This window comes from Callospermophilus lateralis, chromosome 3 (assembly GCF_048772815.1).
Source record: "Callospermophilus lateralis isolate mCalLat2 chromosome 3, mCalLat2.hap1, whole genome shotgun sequence".
In the NCBI taxonomy this organism is placed as follows: Eukaryota; Metazoa; Chordata; class Mammalia; order Rodentia; family Sciuridae; genus Callospermophilus; species Callospermophilus lateralis.
In genome coordinates this window covers 6,464,801-6,486,049 of record NC_135307.1, presented here as the reverse complement: position 1 = coordinate 6,486,049, position 21,249 = coordinate 6,464,801, and the positions used below count along the sequence as shown (strand labels likewise).

Here is a 21,249-nt window from a genome sequence, read left to right as displayed (position 1 = left end):
GGCTTGAGCAGATAGAAAATTCTGGAAGGGTTGAACTTTTCTGGATGAGGCCATCTCAAGTGTGGGGCTCCCGGTTAGAGAGCCAGGGACCTTCCAGGAGGAAGGGCATTCACTGTGACGCCCAGATGGTTCAGAGAGGCGGTTCCAAGCCTGTTGTTGGCAGGGCCTTGGGGAAGCAGGGCTCCCGGGGTCTGGGGTTCACAGAGGTGGCCCTTCCCCTCAGTGTGGGGTACATCAGAGGCAGGCAAGGTCAAGTGAGGGAACCACTGAGGGGCCTGCCCTGCTGGCATCCCCGCGGGCACCCTGGGGCCCAGCACCCAGGAGGCCCATCTCTGAGGTGGTCATGGGTCCTGGAATTCCTAGTGCCTCTAGGTCCCCCCTTTACCCAGGCTTCTCAGAACAAGGCCTCCAGACATGTCTGCATCTGTCTTTGTAGCTCCCAGGTCCTGGTGACTGTGGCGGGCTGGTGTGGAGGGCAGGTGCCTGATGACTAGGGCCGGCAGGGCCCCCCAACTCGAGCGGGCTGTGTGTGGGAGAGGAGTTAATTAAGGAGAGGACGTGGCTGAGGGATAGTCATGACTTTCTTAATTGCTCTCCAATTTCTTTGGGCTTAAGAAAAAAATGCAGATGGTCTGGGAGTTCTTAACTCGGCAGCCGGGCGGGGAGGGGGCTCCTTCCACCTTTTGCTTGGCTTCTCTTTACACAGTGAATAGGGTCTTTGGCAGGGGCTTAAGGAGGAGACTCTTAGCCTGGGAGCTCCCAGGGCTGCTCGGATGGAAACAAAGGCGCAGGCAGAAAGGAATGGGGGCGCCCAGTGGAGAGGAGCCACCTGGGGATAATCAGGCGGGTGCCACAGAGTTTTCCCAGGTCCTGTGAATGCACGCTGGCCACGGAAGGTGCCCTTTCTTCAGATGAAAAGAAGACCTCAGTTCCCTTCCCCGAGATTTAGTGTGTGTCTGTGTGGGGGGCCCTTGTCCCTGTGTGTGTCGGGTCCCAAGGACCAGACAGAGACCCACGCTGCTTCATCAGCCAGCCTGTTCTCACTTTCTGGTTTGAGGGTTTGATTTGTGCAAGTTTTTTGGGGAAGAAAAGTTGCAATGGCTATAACTGTAAACAAGAGTTTGATCAAACTGGGCCTGAAGCCCAAAAGACAGCCACAGAGACAGAATGGGGCTGAGGAGACAGAACTCCGGAATGGAAAGTTGGGGAAGGAGGACAGTCAGAGGGGCCAAAGGCTGACTGCATGTCTGTGCTGGCCACCGGGGATCGCAGCTGTGCGGCTCTTCCGCCTCCCGGTCCTTCCTTCAGTCACCCCAGCAGATTCAGAAATTAGGGCTGGGGGCTCTGAAGTCCAGGGTGCAGGTGTGTGTGGTTAGGGAGGACCAGAGGCAGAGCAAGGGTGGCCCCTGGGGTTGCTGGGCTGGGGGAGAAGCTGTGTGTAACAGCCGTGCCCACGAGCTCTGAGGGTCTGGGCCACTCCACGCAACCAGTAGCAAAATCTCCACCGTAAGAGGAAGAAGGCTTGGGTCTCACTGTGGCCAGTGTTACTTTGTTACTGCTAGTTTCTGGGTCTCGGTTTCCCCATCTGTAAAATGGGGCCGCAGCCATAATCTGTAAGTCAGAAGCAGCTCAGGATGTTGGTGTTGGAGAGTCAAGACCCTGTTTCACCAGTGGAGGGAGCATAGGGTCCTGGGTGTCCGTTTGGGTCCCCACCAGCCTCCTAGCCAGGCACATTCCCCTGTTTGGGACTTGTCAGGTGGTCTGAGGAGAGAGTTAGAAATGGGGGGACTCAGGGTCAGGCAGTGATACCTTCCAGAGACCTGGGCACCGCCTGTGCTCAGACCTGATGATGGGTGTGACCTTAGGCCCTGTCTCCAGCACTCTGGGCCTCAATTTTCCCATCTAGAAAGTGGGGGGGATACAGGCCTGTGGTCATCTGAGGGCCCTTGAGTTCTGATGGACTCCATGGTGGTTAGGTGTGGTTTGTGTGCATGTCCACTGAGTCTTTAGGGTCACAGGGACCTGGGAGGCTTCTGGTTTTACTGCCCCCCACTTCAGAGGTGAGGGGGCCAGAGACCTCACATGATGAGCTGGCAGCAGACCCTGGTGGGGAGCCTTCTGCTGGCCACAGGCTCCTGCTGGACCAGTGGTCATGGTTCATGGCCACCAGCTAGTTTTTTGCCAGCCTTTTGAGGACACAGACCTCACTGTAGGTCAGAGACTGGGTGTAGGCAGGGCCCAGGGGCCCCCCAGATCCTACGTGCAGGGCCCCCAAGTTAGGAGCACTGTTGTAATCACATGGGCTGCTGGCCAGCCTTGGACACCTTTTTTGGGCTGTAGAGTGGCTTTGGTCCCAGGAGAGTGTGGCAGCTGCACTGTCCCCACTGCCCACCTTGTGCCTTTGGATCAGGAGACCCTTGTCAAAACCTCACTCAGCTGAGAAAGCCATCAGCCTGGAAACTTCTGGAAAGGGGATGGGCAACCCCCCGCCTCCCGTGGGGCTGCCCGGCTCAGGCAGCTTTGCAGAGGCCTCCAGCTCTCCGTGCTGCTTCAGCCTAGGGTACTAAGTCGCTTGCAGGCCTTCAGGCAGGCCTGCACCGGTCATTACCATGGTGGGCTGGAGCTTTTGTTTTGTGACCTTGGTTGCTACAATACCTGAGCTGAAATGAGGAATCAAAAAATTGCCAGCTTCAATTAGCCCGGCAGACTGCTTTTCTCAAGGCTGCCTCAGCCTCTATCCATTAACGGTAAACATGCGCCAAATAGGCCCTAATTCTCTCTAATTGCCCACTCCTGAAGCAAAGAGGTGAAATTCCAGGAAGAGGCATATGTAAACATCCTCTGTAACCCGACCAACTAAAATTAGAGGGCTGATGGGGGCCCGGCGCAGAGAGGGGACACGATTTCAAAAGATGTCCCAATTACCGCTCCCTTTTTCATAAATGGCCCCATAATGTCCAGGGCCCCAGTCTCACAAAGGTACAGGAAATTAGTTCTGCAAAGGGCTTACATTTGTCAGGGGAAGTTAGACAAGGGTGGCATTTACTCAACAGGTAGGAAGTCCACGGGGGGAGCAGGGCTGGCTATTTGTGGAACCACAGGCTCTCTTTCTTAAAATCAACATTTTAATAAAAATGACCCTTTTACATCTTTCTCTGCTCAAAACATCCATAAGATATTTGTACCAAAGACACGCCAGATCAATTAGGTCCTGTTTGCCTCTAGAGGAGTAACTTTACAGCTGAAGATGCAGAGGGGGGCTGTAGTCGCGATGAGCCAGGGGCAGGGGGTGTGCTCCCAGGGTCCCTTGGTGCTTTGGCCATGAGCTCAGTGCACGCACTCACGAACATTGCGATCGAATGCTCGTGACAGTTTGTCCCTCTGGACTCTGTGAGGGGGCCTTGTTTTTCCTTTGGTTCCAGACAGTGACTCATCTCTGCAGCTTTTCTGACTGTTAAGATCCCAGCCCAGCACCACATTATTAATACGCCAAGCAGACCGGAGCTGGTACACGCAGTTTTAAATCCAAGGCACGACTCTGCCTGGGCTGCGTCCTAGCTGAGGAGCCTGGGGTCTGTATGCAGAGTTAATTAAGGACAGTCGGGAGCGCTGAGGGTCCATGGGGGTCTCTGGAACAGACACGGGAAAAAACCCAGATGCCCTGAGCTGCTTCTGATTTTCCTTCTTTTATAAAAACAAAACAGAACCAAACAAGCAATGAACCAAGGGTCCGGGTCTATTCCCGTGGGAAGTGGCAGTGCCTTTGGTCTTGCGGTGTGTTCTTGGTCTGCAGTCCACTGTCACCTTAGGACTGTGGTTATGATGGGCCGCCACCCGGCCATGCTCGGCCCAGGGGGAGGTCTGGACTACCTCTTGATAGGTGGTCCTGAGCTTCCAGATAAGCAGAGCCTGCCAGGGTCCCTCAGGGTGGCCGCTGCCTTACGAACACTCATTTTTAAGACTTTCCCTTGGATATCCGATCCACCAGTTATGGGAAGCCATGTTTGGGAGCATAGGCCAGGGAAGGAGTTGTCGGAAGATTTGGAAGCAAGAGCTGATGGGGTTTTGGATGTCCCAGCTGGGGGTGGGGAGGACGTGGTGGCAGGGTGTTCCCAGTGACAGGTCAGGATACAGACAGGTAGCTGGAGAGCAGTTCTTTAGGGTACCTGGGGGGCCAGTGAGGCAGGCATCTGGCAGCCTGCACCAGGGGTCTTGGGGACCTGTGGTTTCGTGATGTCATGGACTGGTACCACTCAGGTTCTCCATAGCACCCCATGTCCACCCATTGCTTTTCTGACTCCCAGGTGGCCTTGGGCACCTCCCCATTGGGCCCCAGCCTTTGTCTGTGTCTCACCTGGAAAACAGTCCCCAGATATGTTTTCTAATGTGTTTTCTGCCCCAATCCCTAGCCCCCCACCCTCCATTGTCTAGACCCCCTTTCTGCCATTCGCCAATCTACTTTTACCAAACTCTAGCCTTTTTCTCCCCTTTCTTTCTTTCTTTTTTTTTTCTTCTTTCTTCAGTCCTGGGGATTGAACCCAGAGCCTCGTGCATGTTAGGCAAGTGCTCCACCACTGAGCTTTTTATTTTTTATTTTAAGATAGGGTCTTGTGGGCTGGGGTTGTAGCTCAGGGGAAGAGCGCTCGTCTCGCATGCATGAAGCACCACATAAAAATAAATAAAGATATTGTGTCCATCTACAACTAAAAAAATAAAAAATTAAGAGGGTCTGGCTAAGTTGCCTAGGCTGGCCTGGCCTCGCTATCCCCCGTCTCAGCCTCCTGAGTTGCTGAGGTGACAGGTGTGTACTACCTTACCGAGTCCTAGTACCATTTTTACAATTAAATTTTAATGAAGAGACTTTCTTTTTCCTCAGCAGTTTTTAATTTAGAAAAATTGAGAGGAAAATATAGAGAATTTCCATGTGGGTCCCCCGACCAGTTCCCCTTCTGTTAAAATCTTGTACGCTCTTGAGGTCTGCTGTGACTGATGGGAGGGTATCTAGACGTCATTTTTTTCTTTGTTTTTGGTGGTGGTGCTGGGGATGGAACCCAGGGCTTTTGCATGTGAGGCAAGCACTCCACCAACCAAGGTTGACTTGATCCCCGGCCCTTGGTTCTTTTTTCCCCATGTATTATTATTATTATTATTATTTTGTAGTTGTAGATGGACAGAATGCCTTTATTTTATTTGTTTATTTTTATGTGGTGCTGAGGATCAAACCCAGTGCCCTACGCATGCCAGGCAAGCACTCTGCCATTGAGGTACAGCCCCAGCCCCCCCCATATATGATTCTTTTTTTTTTTTTTTAAAGAGAGAGAGAGAGAAATATTTATTTTTCAGTTTTCGGTGGACACAACATCTTTATTTTATTTTTATGTGGTGCTGAGGATCAAACCCAGCGCCCCGCGCATGCCAGGTGAGCGCGTTACCGCTTGAGCCACTTCCCCAGCCCCCCCATATATGATTCTTGAGTGAAGCCACAGTTGCGTGTTTGGGGCTCGCTCTGTGTTGGACATTTGTGGATTTTGACAGTTTTATAATGGCACGTGACACCATTGCTGATCTCACTCTTGGAATTGAAGTTTGACGACAAAAACTTGCAGTCAAGACTTGGTGCCCCTGGTCAGCGTGTTCCTTGAGGCTTGTTAGTGTGTCCACCGTGGTTCAAGTGGGGATGTCTGCCTGGGCACCCTGGAATCACCTCATCCCTTGAAGTATGTGCCCGCTAAAAACCCTGCACCCTCAGCAGCCCTGTGGGTGTCAGCTCGTCCCCAACTGCACAGTGGTCTTTGGTTTTGCACAGCAGCCCTGAGCCTTAGGCTGTACCCACCGAAGGGCTCTTGGGTGGGGAGCCGTGTTCCCCATCTCTGCACCTCCTGTCCACCCTGCAGACAGCTGGGGGATGAGTGGGCTCCCAGGAGAGTGAGCTTCTTGAGGTTGGGGAACCCCTACTTCAGGCCTGCGCTGTCCCCCGTTGACCCGCCGCTCTTCCTGCCACCTCTTGCTCCATGGGGTCTTGTCCGTGACAGGGTGCTTTCTCCTTCTAGCTGAGACCCTCACCTGAAATCCAGCGTGGGAAAGGACCCCAGCACCCCGGACACAGCACCCCAGCACCTTCCAGCCCTGAACCGTAAGTTGCCAGAGTATAATGAGCACACTTGTGGCCGTGTGGCCCTCAGGGGAGGGAGGGCTGCTGCCCAGAGCACTGTGCCAGGCAAGCTGGTGGCCGGCGCCTGGGGTAGGGGGTGCGCCCAGTGAGTGAAGCCGGGTGCTGACTGGGCTCGGGTTTTGAGACGAGAGCCCCCGGCCCCCTTGTGTTGTTTCTACAGCTAAAAAAAAAAAAAAAAAAAAAAAAAAGATTCTATAGACAGCTTCAAGTGTGGGACCCCCAAAGAATTTCTCCTTTCTCACTCCTCTAAATGAAAGGCCCTTTCATCACCGAGTCTCCCTTTGGCTCTCATGGTGCAGGGCAGACTAGGATGGAAGTGCCCTTGTGAGCTGGGGGCCCTTCACAGGGCCAAGGAGAAAATGCGGGCCCAGGGACCAGCCTCTCAATTGGGCTTCGAGCTCCAATGACCTGCGTTCACCCCCTCGAAATGTCTGGAACACATAATGGGCAGGTTTTCTGTCTTCAAAGTTTCCGGCTGAACCTCTTCAAGGTCTTTATTGTTTGGGACTGAGACACTCAGCGATGTTAATAGGGAGTTTCTTTTGTATTTGCCTTGAAAGGCCAAAATATTTGTATATTGCTACAGACAAAGCCACCTATTTAAAAGTGAACCCTGTGTCCGTCGTTCCCACCGCGAGACTATGTACCATGTGTGTGTCTATGTATTCTGGGGTCTTGAAACAGGTTTCTCATGGGGATGGCCATTCATGGGGTCCAGAGGGGCAGAGCGGGAAGCGCCTGCCCTCCCAAGGGGGTCTGGGGAATGGGGGTTGTAACCTTGGCTCGGCCCCCAGTAGGTCTAGGATGTGAGCCCTGGGAGAATCTTAACAGTAAACTAGCATTTGTCTGTCTCTGCTGTGCATCTGCCATTCATGTGTGTCTCTGAACTGTGGGTTTGTGACTGTGGTGGCCAAGTTGTGGGAGGGAGCAGGAAGTCCTAAGAGGAGTGAGTTTTTCGATTTCTTGTTGGGATGTTGTCACACTGTGTAACAAGTGATTAGATGGATGAGTGAATGGAAGGGGCAAGGAGTGAGGGCACCAACAATATGTGTGGAGTGCCAGGCCGGGAAGTGTGCGTGGACCATGCAACCTGCTGCCCCAAGGTCAACACATAGATCCATACAACATTGGATCTGTAAGTAGGGAGGGCCAAACACGGGCTAGTATTTGTGCAGATACACAAATGCCAAAACAAAAGAAGGAAAGAAAAAAAATGATGGATATGTGGACAGGTGAACAGGAACAGTAGAAATGGGTGCCCCCAGGTGACAGGTGAGATGGGTCTGAGGGGGTTTGAATCACCCAGTGCTGGGAAATGAGCTCTGCTAGATGGAAGGAGAAAAAGAAAATATAGATAAGCTACAACCCTAAGAAGAAAAATGTCACAAATGTTAAGTATAGAAACATGGATGGGCAAATCAACAAAGATATAAAAGGAGGTGATGCTGGAGTCATGGAGATTCAATACAATAAGTGTCAGGGCCGCAGTGAAACGCTAAGTATCTAAATGAACCAGTCAGTGAGTGTCGAAAGAAAGGGCCACGTGCAGTGGCACACACCTGTAATCCCCGCAGCTCAGAAGGCCGAGGCAGGAGAATCACAAGTTCAAAGCCAGCCTTGGTAACTTAGTGAGACCGTGTCTCAAATTAAAAATAAAAAGGTCTGGGGATGTGGCTCAGTGATTAGGCACCCCTGGGTTCAGTTCCCAGTGCCAAATTAAAAAATAAACAGGATGAGGGCCTGGAGAGGGTGTTGTCGTATTGGTTCCCGCACCCCACCCAGCACCCCAGCTCCATGGGAGTGAGAGAAGGGACAGAGAGAAGGGCCAAAAGGTCATAGCTATGAAATGGAGAAACGGGTGGGTCCATGAGAGGGGCTTGGGCTAGGAGTCCAACTCTGAGCACCTAATTCCACTAGTAGAAGATTAAATGCAGAGAAGGAAGGAAAGGAGAGAGGAGACGGCGCTGCGTGGGGCTCGGGGGGTGTGTGCAGGCATCCTCCGGACCCCGCGTCCACGAAGCGCTCGCCCTGCGTCTTCCTTGCCTACTCTGATTCATGTCAAAGAATGAGAGAATGCAAGAAAGAGGGGGGAGAGGCACAAAGAAAAATGGAAGGACATGTACAAATTACGTACAAATTAGCTGCAAAAGAAGAAAGAGAACGTATTAACAAGTAAATAGACGCACAGAGGCAGGAGAGAAAGCCAGGCCAGGATGAAAGGCTGCGGGGACCGAGCACACTGGTTAATTGACATCAGTGCTTCTGAGACGGACAAGGACCCACCGACCAAGAGACAGTTCAAAGCGAAAATATGTTGGGGAGGACTTCAGAGGGGCCAGGGAGGTGGGCCCATTAACTGCAGATATTATGTATCCAATTACGTGCACCTGTCATCAAGAAGTGTAGAGTAAGTATTTAAACAGAGAGGGAGACTGAATAGATGCACGAATGAATGAATGAGAAAAAAAGATCTGCGTTCACCAATGGGCTGCTCTTGTAGAACAGCTTAGGGTCATCCGATCCTGGGTGCGGGTGTCCCAAAGAATAAAAGGGGAAAGAATGATAGAAACAATCAGATGAAGGGAAATGGGGGGGAAAAGAAGTAGAAAAGATAATAAGTGGAACAATTAAGTCTCTGAGAGGAGGGTCTATTTAGTGAGAGTCATCAGCATTAATCACAAATTGTGGCCCTGGGCTGGTGGGTAGCTCAGAGGTAGGATAGCTGGTCTGCTGGGTCCCCTCCCCAGCATCGCAAAACCGACGCGCGCGCGCGCGCGCGCGCGCACACACACACACACACACACACACACGAACAAATTGTGGTCCAAATGGTCCAAGCCAGAGGCTGCGAGAAGGAATCGATGCAGGTGTTAGCACCGGATCACAAGAAAAAGAGCCAGGAAAAGGGGAAGATGTAGGAAAAAAATTAAAATAGACACACAGAAGAGAAGGCCCTTGCTGGATAAGCACTTAAATATTATGAGTAAATGTTATTAAACGTAGAGAAGAGTAACAGCGGAGGTTCCTCAGTAAAAGAGCAAATGTCAGAAGGAACGTAGTGAGGAGTGGCTGGGGTAAACACACGAGGGGCCATGCTCCTGATTAATCCCCTCTGCACACGAGCCTCTCACAGATACAAGAATGCAAAAGGGAGAAAGAGGAGGGATGTGGAAAATTGTGACAAGATGGATGTGGGCAATGAATCCACCGATCGCATAAACAAATGCACATGAATACATGAGAGGGAGCCTCGCTAGCACAAGAAATGAGAAGGCAGCAAGAATTATGACACATTTCCCCACTGGGCCCCTGAGATAGGTAAATAAATCCTAGACCAAATCACCAGTACAAGGAATTTACGAACAAAAGAAAGCCCCACGTGGCCCAGTGTTAGAAGGCCCTGGGAACCTCGGACGTGGCTAATCCAATTCTGTGCACCTGAGGTCCATAAATAAAAGAATAAATATTGAAATAAAAGAGTGACAGAAAGAATGAATGGACACATGAATGACGGAATTAGAAATGGAAATGTTGGGAATAGCCCGGAAGGAGCCACCCAGGGGAGTTGGCTCATCTCCTTTGCGCACCTGAGGTCCCTAGGCATGACAGGCAAGAGAGAGAGTGTCAAAGAGAGAAGGAAGGGCGGGGTGGAGCCAAATCAAGGGAAAGGGAGGTAAAGGGACCAATAAAAGAGGCCACCAGTACGTGGGTGTATCTGGAAGAGGGAGATCTGTTAGGGTTAGTAATGAGGTTGTCGTTAATCCTTAAGATGGATGAGATAATTCAGAACCAGACCCAGGTTCCCAGGGGGAGGGAGAAAGAGAGAAGAAAAAAAAAAAGAAACCAAAAAAAAAAAAAAAGTAATAAACAAGCAACCAAAGTGATAAATGGGTAATTAAGAGAGAGTGCGTGAAAGGGGATTATGAGTTCACACTCATACTCCTTAAGTAGATAAATACATTACACCTTCACAGAACACACGAAAAATAAAGGACCAGGCTGTTCTTACAGAGGGCTGCACCTTCCACCACGGCAATAAAACGTCTGCAGTTGAGGCCCATCAGTGAAAGGATAAATACTTAAATGGAAAAGGTGACTAAATGCGGGGGAGAAAGATCGCAAATGCAAGTGAATACCAGGGCCGGAGAGATGCTGCTTCTGCACATCAGGTCGTGGCTGATGCAGTTAATGTTCACAGGAGACTAATAGGTAAAAGCGTTTCCCAACAAGAGTCAGGAAGGACAAATGGATGCATAAATAGAAAGCGAGGGAATGCACGAAAATTGAGAAATGGAGCTTCGTGGATCAAGGATGAGGGCGTCGTAGGTGGGTCTTGATTGGTCCGATTCTGTACGTTGAGTTTATAAAAAATGAGAGACTCTAAGGAAGAGAGAAAGAAAGGGAGAAAGATGAATTAAAAGTGAGGAACAAAAATAACATATGAATAAACAAATGGGGCTTGTGAAGAGAGGCCTCCATGACCCGGGGGTTCTGCTGAGTTTAAAGCTGCCCTGTGGATAGCCATGAACAAAGAACACGGCTTCCGAGCAAAGGCAGAGGGAGTGATGGGGGAAGAGTGGCAGGGGTGGAGGAAGAGAGGTGTGCAGAAGGAGAGAGGGCAGCGGAGACCCCCCAGTTCTTGTGCCCACTAGTCCTGTTGCCTGGCCAGGAGAATGGGTGGCTGCCTGAGGGATGGCTGTTGTGGAGTCCTGGGTTGATCACCTGTGGTGTTCCTGGCTGGAGGACTTGGCTCAGGAGGACCTGGCCTTGGGTGCGGTGCCATGTCTCGGTTGTGTGGGCCATTTCGCATCCTCATCCTGTCCTTGAGTGGTCTTGCAATGTCTTCAGCTCCCCCGACATGGGCTGAGGATGGGGGTGCATGCTTGTCTCTGCCCACTGTTCCATTTGTAACCTTGGGTAGGCAGGAAGGGCTCAGGCCCTGGGCCCTGCAGAAAGTTGCAAGAACAAGGGGTGTTAAGCCCAGGGGACATCTTGGCCCCTCCCTGGGCAGGGGTCACCTGTGAGCTCCCTGTGGGGGAGGCTTTGCCCACCAGGGGGCAGCAGAGGTAGGGAGCGGGAGGCCCTGGGTGGAGCTTGGGCCCTGCCCAGCATGGGCTATCCTGGCTGTGACTGCTGGCCACCACCAGGGGCTCACACAGGAGAAGCCAAGGGAGTGTCCAGGCACATCTGAGGAGGGTGGCCCAGTAGCCCAGGGAACCAGGAGCCCTAGGAAAAGCACCAGGACTTTGTTCTTGCGACTCTGCAGTGTGCCAGCAGGGCACCTCCCTTCTCAACCCTCAGTCCACGTGTGCAGACACGGTCCTGGGTCCTGGGCCCAGACGTGGCATTCCTGGAGCCTGTTTCAAGGCCTTTCTTTTCGGCGATTTACCCTGTACTCTGTACTCTGGTGGAAAGTGTCTTTGCACTCTGTGTTGAAACTGCCTTCTCAAGCTCATCCCCCGGGGCTGCGGGGGACACCTGGAGAATTGTCTGTCCTGACGTTCCCCCCCAGGGAGTCCCCTTTCTCTGTAGTGGACAAGATCTGTGCACTCATGGGATGTACCTGGATTTGTCTGTAGAAAGAAGGACCCAAATCCCCTTGACTTGCCAATTCATATTTGGGTCATCAGAAACTTTCTTTTTTTCATTCTTACAAAGTGCCCAGAGCAAGCAGAGGTCACCTTAGCTGGACCCAGGGAGCACCTGTACACCAGGGGAGTGGGGAGGAGCCACATGGTTGGTGGCAGGTGGGCTCCAGAGGGTTTGTAGAGCGGTGGGAAAGGGCCTGGCGTAGTCCCGTGGCGGGAGGTCTGAGCGAGGGGGTGGAGTGGGGCACGGGCCAAGCTTGAGGCTGGTAGAAGGTGAAGACATTCAGAAGAGGGGTGGGGAAGATGAGGGACTCCTCAGCTCCTAGCACAGGCCCTGATGGATGACAACGGTCTTTAGAACATGGAGGACATGGAATTCACGTGTCAGAAGCCACCTTCTGTGCCCCCAGCACCACGTGTCTGGGCCACGTGAGCAGCTCACGTGGCCCTGACGTGGGGCTGGGGCCGCAGGGGTCTGCTGGCCTCCTCTTTCAGAATCTGGGGCTCTGGTCTCTACCTCGACTGGCCGGAACCTGGAGGTGCACCTATCATTCCAGGACACCTGCTGAATGGGTTTCTGAAGATCTCCAGACGAGCCCAGGTGTCACTGTGGGATGAGGAACAGGTGGGAGGGGCTCAGGACAGGAAGAAACCGGGGGTCTTTGGGGTGAACCCACGTTCTCAGATTTAGAAGCCGGCGGAGGCTCAGAAGACTGCAAGTTTGGGGTGCAGAAGGGAAGCAGGAGGGGGGCCACAGCTGTGCACCAGGAGGAAATGGAAAGACAGGGGCTAGAGCAGGGGCAGGTCTCTAGGAGAGCTGGCTGTTCACATTGTTAAAAACGGGACTCTTTTTTTTTTTTGGTGCCAGGGATTGAGCACCAAAGGAGCACTTGTGATCCTTCTGCCTCAGCCCCTGGAGTCACTGGGATTACAAGTGTGGCTACTGTATCTGGGCTGTCCAAGGGGCCCTGAAGGGCTATTCTGAGTGGACACCATGGACATACTTAACCCCTAGGGGTGGGTGGGAGCCCATAGGGCCTTTGACTCCCTAGTTTTAAATCCTGAATTTCAAAGTTGGTAGGGCTCAGAAACCAGGGTGGAGTGATCTGCACGTGCTCTCTGGGCCAGGATCCTGGGCCTCCTGCCTGATCAGGGCTGGTTTCAACTTTATGAAGCAGGGAAAAATTTGTCCTGATTGACATTTGCGTACACCCCACGCATGACTTCCCCTGGTGACGTCAGGGCCTGCTACTCTCCTTGGTGTCCCCCTGTGACTCCCAGTCCCTCCTTGGGACAGGTGCGCCGAGTTACTGATGTTCCTAGTGTGCAGCTGTGGATGGCGTGTGACCCAGAGGGAGGGAACCACAGCTCAACCCCTCTGTCCCCTCTCATGCCATGCTTTCTTTTTGCTCTTCAGATTCGTGTCTGATGGCCATACTTTTTTTTTAAATGAACATTTTTTTTATGAGCATGCGTCCTTTAGACCAACCTGATTGCCACTGTTCACCACACACTCTCCCCCCTGCGTGCTGTCTGTACCCCTCCCTATTCTGCCATCCACACTTTTCTTTGTTCATCGGCTTCATGACCTCCCTGCATTGGACCCCTCTGAGTGGCTGTGGTCTCATTTGTAAATCCACCCCGCTTTTGTCATGCATAAATCATCTCTTTTTTTTTTTTAATCTTGCAAATTATGTCACAACTAACAGCTGAGCACACCCACTTTTTTTGTTCATCCTTTTGAAGCACCTTCTCACCCCCAGAAATTATCATTGCTTCATTCACTGTCAGCGTCTCCTGCTAGACTGTCAGCCCCTTAAGGGCAAGGAGCTTGTTGAATTGATCTTTGTGTCTCCAGGGCCCGACAGGCAGACTCTAAATAGATGTTGGATGAGCGGGTGGAAGTGTGGTGGAAATTCGGGTGAGCGAGTGGGTGATTGGCAGGTAGGAGAGGATGGAGGATGTGCGCTTGGGTGGATCAGTGAATGAACGAATGAGTTTTCTATGGTGGAGCTATTTGAATGAGAGCCTAGGGGTTTTTGTGTGAATATTGATTACTTTTAGAAGGCTTCCGGCGTGTTACAATGTTTAGCAATGTATTAGCATTTTCTAAAGGTATCTGCTGGGTTTTCTCTGTTAAGAAGTGCTTTGGCATCGTTTTAACTTGCTCTGAATACTAATGACGGTTTTCTACCTATGCTTATTAACAACCTGTATCTTCTCTTCTGTGAACTGTTTGTCCAAGTCCATTGGGTCATGGCTTTCTGAAGAGACCGGTCAAGGGTGTCCTGTGGGTGTAGGGAGGCTCTCTGTCACTGGAGGTGTCCAAGGAGTTACCAGGCAAGGCACAGGGTAGTTTTAGGGAGTTCCCATCATGATGTGGGGTGGCCAAGCTGGCCTCTCAGGTCAGTTTGACTTTAGGAATTACTTTCCTCTGAAAAATGGGTGGTGGGGACAGGGACACCTTTCTCTGGTGGGTGGGGACATACACAATTGCATTCCCTAAATGTGCTGTGCCCATCGTGGTTTGCCAGCTCTGGTCTCACCCCCTGGAGCTCTGTGGGTGGGCAGTAGTACCTTTCTGACTCCCCTGAGGTCTAGGTGACATGCCCAGCACCTTGTACAGTCAGGGTGGGCTTTTGTACCTGCCCAGTAACCTCCCCTGCGGGGCCTCTGTTTCCCCTTAGAGAGTTGGGTTCCCATGTCCTGTGACGTGCCAGCCAACATCCCTGAGTCCTGGCTGCACAGTTGGCATCGCTGCTGGCATCGGGGTTCTGAGTTCTAGGTCAGAACTGGTGGAGAGTCTTCTTCGACTCCCCCCAGGTACAATTCCATCCCCTAATCTGAGGAGTGCCATGGACCTTACACTCTCCTGGATGTCCCCTGGCCTCCTACCTCAAAGTTAGCCAGGGTCACGGCTACCTGGGGAGGGCACAGGACCTGAGGAGGGCTTTCCTCCAACCCCCTGTCCCCAGCAGAGAGCCACTGCCACCGGCCCCTCTACTATAGCACTCAGCGCCGTCTGCCTGCGTCTGAACCCTCACCCATGTGTACCTTGGCATCAAAGCTTGGGCGGCCAGGGCGACTCTCACCAGGACCTCCACCCACTGCCCCTCCATGCCTTCAGCCTGTGTGTCTCGGCTGGTGCTTTGGCCTTCCCCTTCCTGAGAGCAAAGCCTTTCCCTGTGGGGCGGGCCGTGTCGTGCCATGGGCTGTGGTCATGACGCCAACACCCTTCTTCGTACCTTCCCCCTTGGGGTCACTGCTCTGAGCACGTCCCAGCTGGGTCTCATCCTCCACGGTCACTCCCATGGCCTCTTCCCATGGTGCTTTTCCATGCATCACACACTGCGACTGTGGTCCAGGGTCAGGGTCTAGAGTGGCGCAGGGGCTGAGCCCTCCCGACCCAAATGGAGATGGTCCCCTCCACCCCGGGCCTCTCCTTGCCTGGCGCATGGTCCCTGCCATGAGCTTTGCCTCCAGCCTGTGGCTTATTACACCAGATGGCAGTGGTTGTAACTCATCCGTCATTACTTCATCCCTCCATCCAGCACTCACACTCAATGAACATCTTAAAAAACCAGCTAGTGCTATACTAGAGTCGGCTCCCAGGGTCTCGAGAGAGAAGGTGCCATATTTGTGTGTCCGAAACCAGGCAACCTCTTGATTCATCTCAAACTTCTGGATCTGAGCTCTGTCTGGAGGTCGATTGTTCTCTACAGCTGGTTCCTTACAAAACTAGGCTGATTAGTAATCAGCAAACCGTTCCCTGAGCCTGTTTCCTAAGAGGCCAGAGGGAGAGCTGAGGCCCTGCTGTGGGCACTGGTGCAGGCGTTTAAGGCACTAAGAAGCTCTGATCTTTGGCATCGGCCTCTGAGAGCTATTCCTGCCCGTTCTGAGATTAGCTGATGCTCACCTGCATTGAGAGAGAGTGACAGGAGTATCGCTCCTGTAGGAGGCTGGGATCATGCTCCAGGCGGGGGTCCACACAGAGCAGTCCGTTGGCAGCCCTGGGCACACGAGGCACAGGTCCTTATCACATCCTGAACGTAGCCCTCAGTGTTGTGCGCCTCTCAGCCAGTGAGCCCTCTGCTCCCACCAGCTGGGGGAAGCCCAAGGCTTGGGGCCACACCTAAGACTGAGCAGGACTCCTTGCATTGGGGACGAGCGGTAGCATGGGAAGCCAGGACCCCGGAGCTGGACAAATTGTGTGGTTTGACCTTTCTGTGAGAGTTTGCGTCTTGTGGTGGGCCCACCTCGCAGGGCTGTTGTGAGGACCTGTGTAACTGCAGTTGTGATTGTGTTTCTGGAAGGGTGGTTTGCGTGCCCCCGGGGATATGCCAGAGGAGGGCGGGAGGGGGCTGCCTCCTTCTGGCAGCTTAGTAGGAAATTATTATTTTAACCATGCAGGGCATATTGGGGGTACAGTGCTACATTTGTATGACATTTTAAGATGAAATAGGAGTGATTTTGACGGGAACTTTCAGGCCAGGGGCTGGGGGCTCTGGGTGGTACCTCTGGCTCCCCGGGGGTGTGCGTTCACGCCCACCTCTGTGAAGGGTGGGAAGGGTCTGGCTGTGCTTTCTGGTTGCTTGAGCTGTGCCTCTGCGTCTGGCCTGTGGTCAGCACCTCCTCATGTCCTTCTCCAAAAGCCCCTCCCAGGGTGCCTTAGGCACTGGGCAGCCCCTTGCCCTTCACTCTGTGCCTTTCCCCTCTGGCAACATTTGGGCTCAAAGGCCAGCAGTCTGGGTGCTGACGCAGAGCCTGGCCAGTGGCAGGGCTCCCCTTCCCTTGTTGAGTGGATGGACAGCCAACGAAGTTGTAACCAATCCCAGGTGGCGGATGTTTATAACCTCTACTGTATTTTGCTCTTAATTAACCTGTTTACAATTGTTACATTGTATCTTGCTGACTTTTGTACGCTGCGTGTTGTTTGAAAACCAGGATTCTTGTTTCAGCTATCATGTAATGAAACTTGAGCTGTTAGCTGTCTGAAAGGAGTCTGTGTTTTATGTTAGAAAGAGCCCAGATGTTGGAATCTGGCAGGTCTCAGGGCCACTTAAGTCCCTGTGTAGTATTGATTCTGTCAGCTCTGCCCCTCTGACCCTGGGTCTCCTTTTCTCCAAGGTGTGTGTCAGGAGAAAGCCTACCTCACAGGGTTGTTGTGAGGGCCTGGTGCTCTGAAACCGTGCTGTGCACAGGCTGGCTTTCATCAGGAAGGGTCACATGCTGAGGGTGGCCTCCAGAGGCCCAGAGATGCCTTTATTAGTTGTAGGTGAATAAAAAGTCAGCATCGGCCTCGGGGCCTTAGGCTGTATTTCCAACAGTTGATGGCCGTGCAGGCGACCAGTATTTTAGCCACATGGGCCGGAATAAATGTTTGATTGAGTGCTGGCTCTTCCCTCTCCTGCTCTCTCTCCTGGGCTGCTGCTGTAGGTGCAGGCTGGCTGGCCACTCTGCTTCGGCTGCCGTGAGAGGACTGTCTGCTGGGTGCCCCCTCTGCAAACACCTGTGTGTGCCCCCTGGCTTAGCTGGTTAGGGAGGGATAGTGGGGGCACTTTAGAGAGGACGAGGAGCTTTGGTGGCATCTCTGGGGGGCCAAAGATCTTGTCCTTTAGTGGAAAGGCCTGTGTTTCTAACCTTCTACAGTCCTTTCCTGTAAAGGATTCAGTCTCTAGCACCCTACATAGCCTGCCACCAAGCTCAGGACTTCCACACACTTCTCCCCGCTGCCCCTGGGGTGTGGGCCCATTTTATTGGTGAGCAAACTGAGAGCCAGGGACAGCTGGGTGTCTGAGCTAGGACCCAACAGCCTCGTATGAAGAGCTCTTTTGATGTCTCTGAACGTGGCCTCCCGGTTTCTCTGTCTCACTCTGCCCACCCCCAGCAAGTGTGCCCGCGTCCCTGTCCCCGTGGTGTGCCTGTCCCTGGCACAGTGACGTGGGAGGGGTACGGAGGCCATGGCCCTCCAGGAAGCCTGGTTAGACATGCAGAGTGGGCCACTGCCCCCGGGGGCCTCTCGGCCTCCCTGTTGAATTCCCGCCCCGGCCCCCTTCACAGGACCCTCCCTCTCCCTCCTTTCGCCTCTGGCTTTCTTGGCCTTGGTGGTCAGCCTGGCCTCCTTCGTGGCCCTTGGTCTTGTCAGCCTGGCCTCCTCTGGCAGAAGCCTGGGCTCCTGTGGTTACGTCCGTCCTCCGCGCTGTTGCCCCTCTGTGCCTGCCGTGCCCCCACCGGGAGGCTGAGTGTGCCCTTGTGGTGCAGCCTTCGGAGTCTGCACCCTGTCCTCCCCTGTCCTCGGTGACGGAGGCCTTGCCTCTGAGCTCCCAGGAGTCCCCCAGTAGGAACAGGCAGTAGGAACAGGCAGTCAGGTCCTCTTCCCAGGAGCTTTGTCTGTGTATAGGAGTCTGTTCCAACAGGCTTGGCTCCCTGCACGCCAGGCCTGTGTATAGGTGTCTGTTCCAACAGGCTTGGGTCCCTGCAGGCCAGGCCTGTGTGTGACCCAGGGCGGGACACTGTCAGGTACCTCCTGTGCCCTTGAGATGAGCAGGTGGGAGGGAGATCAGGGTCTCAGAGAGGTCTTAGGTAAGTGTGTGACCCCACCCCACCCCGCCGAGGCCGCATCTCCAACCCTGCAGCCCTGCTTTCTGCGCTGAGAGGTGCTTAATGGTTGCTCACTGACAGGAGGGCAGGTCTGAATGTGTGAAGAGTGGCCCGGACCGTCTGGCTGAGGCACATGACTTTAAGAGGAAGAGGCCTGTTTTCTCGGCAGAGACTCAGCAGAAGCCCTCAGGGTCTCTGCTTGAAGCCTCAGCCTGGGGGAGCTGGTAGCACTTTGAGGTCTCTCCTGTTGGAAATATGATTTTGGAAACATTCGTATCTAGAATAAAATCTCATCTGAGCTGAAATGTCCTGGTTGGTGTCGTGGCCTGAGTGATTTTGACGTGACACTTGCCGAGTGCCAGGTTGTAGGGCCCACTTGGCCATGCCTGTATCCTCTCTGACCCATTGGAAACCTTTGCCCAGGTAAAGGGAAGCTCTTCCACCTGAAAAGTCTTTGTCCCCACCACTGGTGACAATCAGCTTTGTCTTGTGAGACATATGCCAAGTTTGGGTAGCCAGCAATCCCAGGTGGGGAGGGTAGAAGTGATTGGACCCCAGACCTTGATTTCTTTTCTCTGTGCAGGGGCACATGCCTGGGTGGGGCTCCTGGGGTCTTGTCCATTGGGCTCTGGTCCTTGGGTTTCATTTGCCAGCTGAGTGCTCTTGGGCAGGTTCCTTGAACTGTCCTGAGCCTTATTGAAGTGGCACTGGAGGGCCGTTCCTGCTCAGGGGAAGGCGGTGAGCTCCAAGAGCACCAGGTCTGCGCCATGTTGTGCACCACCCTTGGGCTTGGGAGAACCAGGGTCTAGGCTTGAGTCACCCTAGCTATGTGGTTTTGAGTGTGTTTGCTCATCTGTAACATGGAAATTGTCACACCTATGTGGCACTGTTATTGTAGGCTTCAATGAAATTGTGAAATAATGCTGTGTTACCTGGCACATAGGTGCCTTCAGCCTTGTCGTCCTGGGGTGCCTGGCTCTGAGGACCTGGCCACAGCACCCTGCCATCTGAGGGTGTGGGGAAAAGCTTGCTATATACCCGGAAACTCTGCTGGTCCACATGGTGCAATAATGGGGGCTGGGGAGCAGCACCTGGCCAGCTCTGGGGAGACAGAGATGGAGGAAAGAGTTTTCTTTAAACACCGAGATGCAACAGGTTAGGAGGTGAAGGTGGAGGCAGAAGTGGGAGGATCAGGGAGAAGTCTTAGAAGGCCCCACAGGAGGGCTGAGGACTGTGGGAGGCTGAGCAGGTAACGTGTTGGGTAGCAGAACCGGGCACAGCTTCAAGGAAAGCTGAGAGCTCCCGATTCTGGGTTAGTGAGCACAGGAGCTGGTGGCTGGGTGCTGCCCCTACCCCCATGGCTGCCCAGAAGCAGGGCCTTCTCCCCATGTGGCCAGGCGTCCTCTCCTGCCTCCCCGAGCCTGCCTGTCTGCATGAGAACTCTGTCAGCCGGTGGGACAGGGAACAGGTAGACTTCATCTCCACCTGTCTCTCTCAGCCTCCACAGCCACGGAGACACCCTGCACACCTTCCCACGGGACAGGCCGGACCACGACTCTGGGACCGGGGCCTCCCCTTGAGTAGAGACCCACTCTGTGACTGATGGACTGCACTGGCCTGGGGGTCACCCACGTGGGCTTGACCCCCAGTCACTCCCCACGAACCCTGAGACTTGGGGGAACTGCTGAGCTTCCAGTGTTCACGTGTGAAGTGGGCTGGGACGCCTACCTCACAGGGCTGTTGTGAGGCGCTGCCTGATGTGGCTCAGGAGCACAGGGCTTGCCACGCCCCCGTGCTCTCAATAAATGTTTCTTGTCTTCACAAAAGCGGTGGTGGACGTTCTGCTGATATGAGCAGGGGGTGACTGTCAGGCAGTCTGTCTGTGGGCTTCCTTTGCAGCCTGGTGGGGGAGGGCAGGGAGCCAGCTGCAATCCCAGAACATGCTTGTGTCCTGCCCAAGGGTGACAGGAGGCAGTGAAGCAAAGCTGGCCTCATGGAGGTCCCGAGCTTGGGGCTTTCAGAGGATTCACCCTTGTCAGGATTCACCCTTCTTCTCACGCTCTCTTAGCAAGCCAGGTTTCTAGAATGGACTGCATAGCCGGAGGTGGAGGAGTCTGACTTTGGAGCCCAGAGGACTCATTGTTCAGGTCCCTGGATCCCCGGAGAAGATTCTTCTCCATTGTGAGGACTCCTCTTCCTCCTTCTATGTTCCCCAGGGCCAACCTGATGGGATCCTGGGCCAGTATTCATTCGACAAAATGGCTCCCGCACAGGGCTGTGTGTGGGTCACAGAGGAAGAGCCTCTCATTCGCCCCTGACAAGCCAGCAGGCATGTTGGCTGAGCTTGGGGAGGTGAGCCTGTCACCACCACCTGAGTCCCATGTAGCTGGGGCTGAGTGGGAGCAGAGGGAGCAGGGGGAGGGGGCACTGGACCTGGCCAGGGGTGGAGCCTGGCTTTCCTGGAGCAGACGGCACGGACACCTTTCCAGTCAGGAGGGAGAGGCTGCCCACATTGCCACCAACAACACCCCTGCCACCATGGCCACCGCTGCCACCAGCACCGATACCACTACCACCACCGCCACCACCATGCCGCCACCACACTGCTGCTCCCACTGTTGCCACCATCATCCCCCACCCCGTTCCCCTCCTCCTCTTCCTTCATCTCTTCCTCTTCTTCTTTTTCCTCATTCCTCCTCCTTTCTTCCCTTCTCCCTCTTCTCTTCTTCTACCATCTCCCTCAATTCTCTTCTACTTCCTTCCCTTTCTTTTATTTGTCTTCTTTTCTCTCTCCTCCTCCTTCCTTCTCCTTTCTCAACCCCTCCTCCCTCCTCCTCCTCTTTCCTCCTTTCCCTCCTCCTCTTCCCTCCTCCCCTCCTCCTTTCCTCC

At 53.6% G+C, this 21,249-nt stretch overlaps 1 protein-coding gene across 5 annotated transcripts in view; it reads left to right on the top strand.

Moving 5' to 3' along the window:
- Nucleotides 1-20,186, top strand: part of LOC143394997 (uncharacterized) — a 32,587-nt gene extending 12,401 nt beyond the window's left edge. For 4 of the 5 annotated variants that reach the window (XR_013090725.2, XR_013090724.2, XM_076849647.2 and 1 more), the window contains 2 exons: nt 6,051-6,133; nt 19,859-20,186. Coding sequence is in view for 3 of the 5 variants with exons in the window: in XM_076849647.2 (XP_076705762.2) it covers nt 6,051-6,133; nt 19,859-19,940 (165 nt within the window). In the remaining 2 variants the exon portion in view is untranslated. Of the gene's footprint in view, nt 1-6,050; nt 6,134-6,471; nt 6,852-19,858 lie in introns of those variants that run through there. The other variant, XM_076849648.2, reaches the window with a different exon arrangement.
- The last annotated feature ends 1,063 nt before the right edge of the window (nt 20,187-21,249 follow it).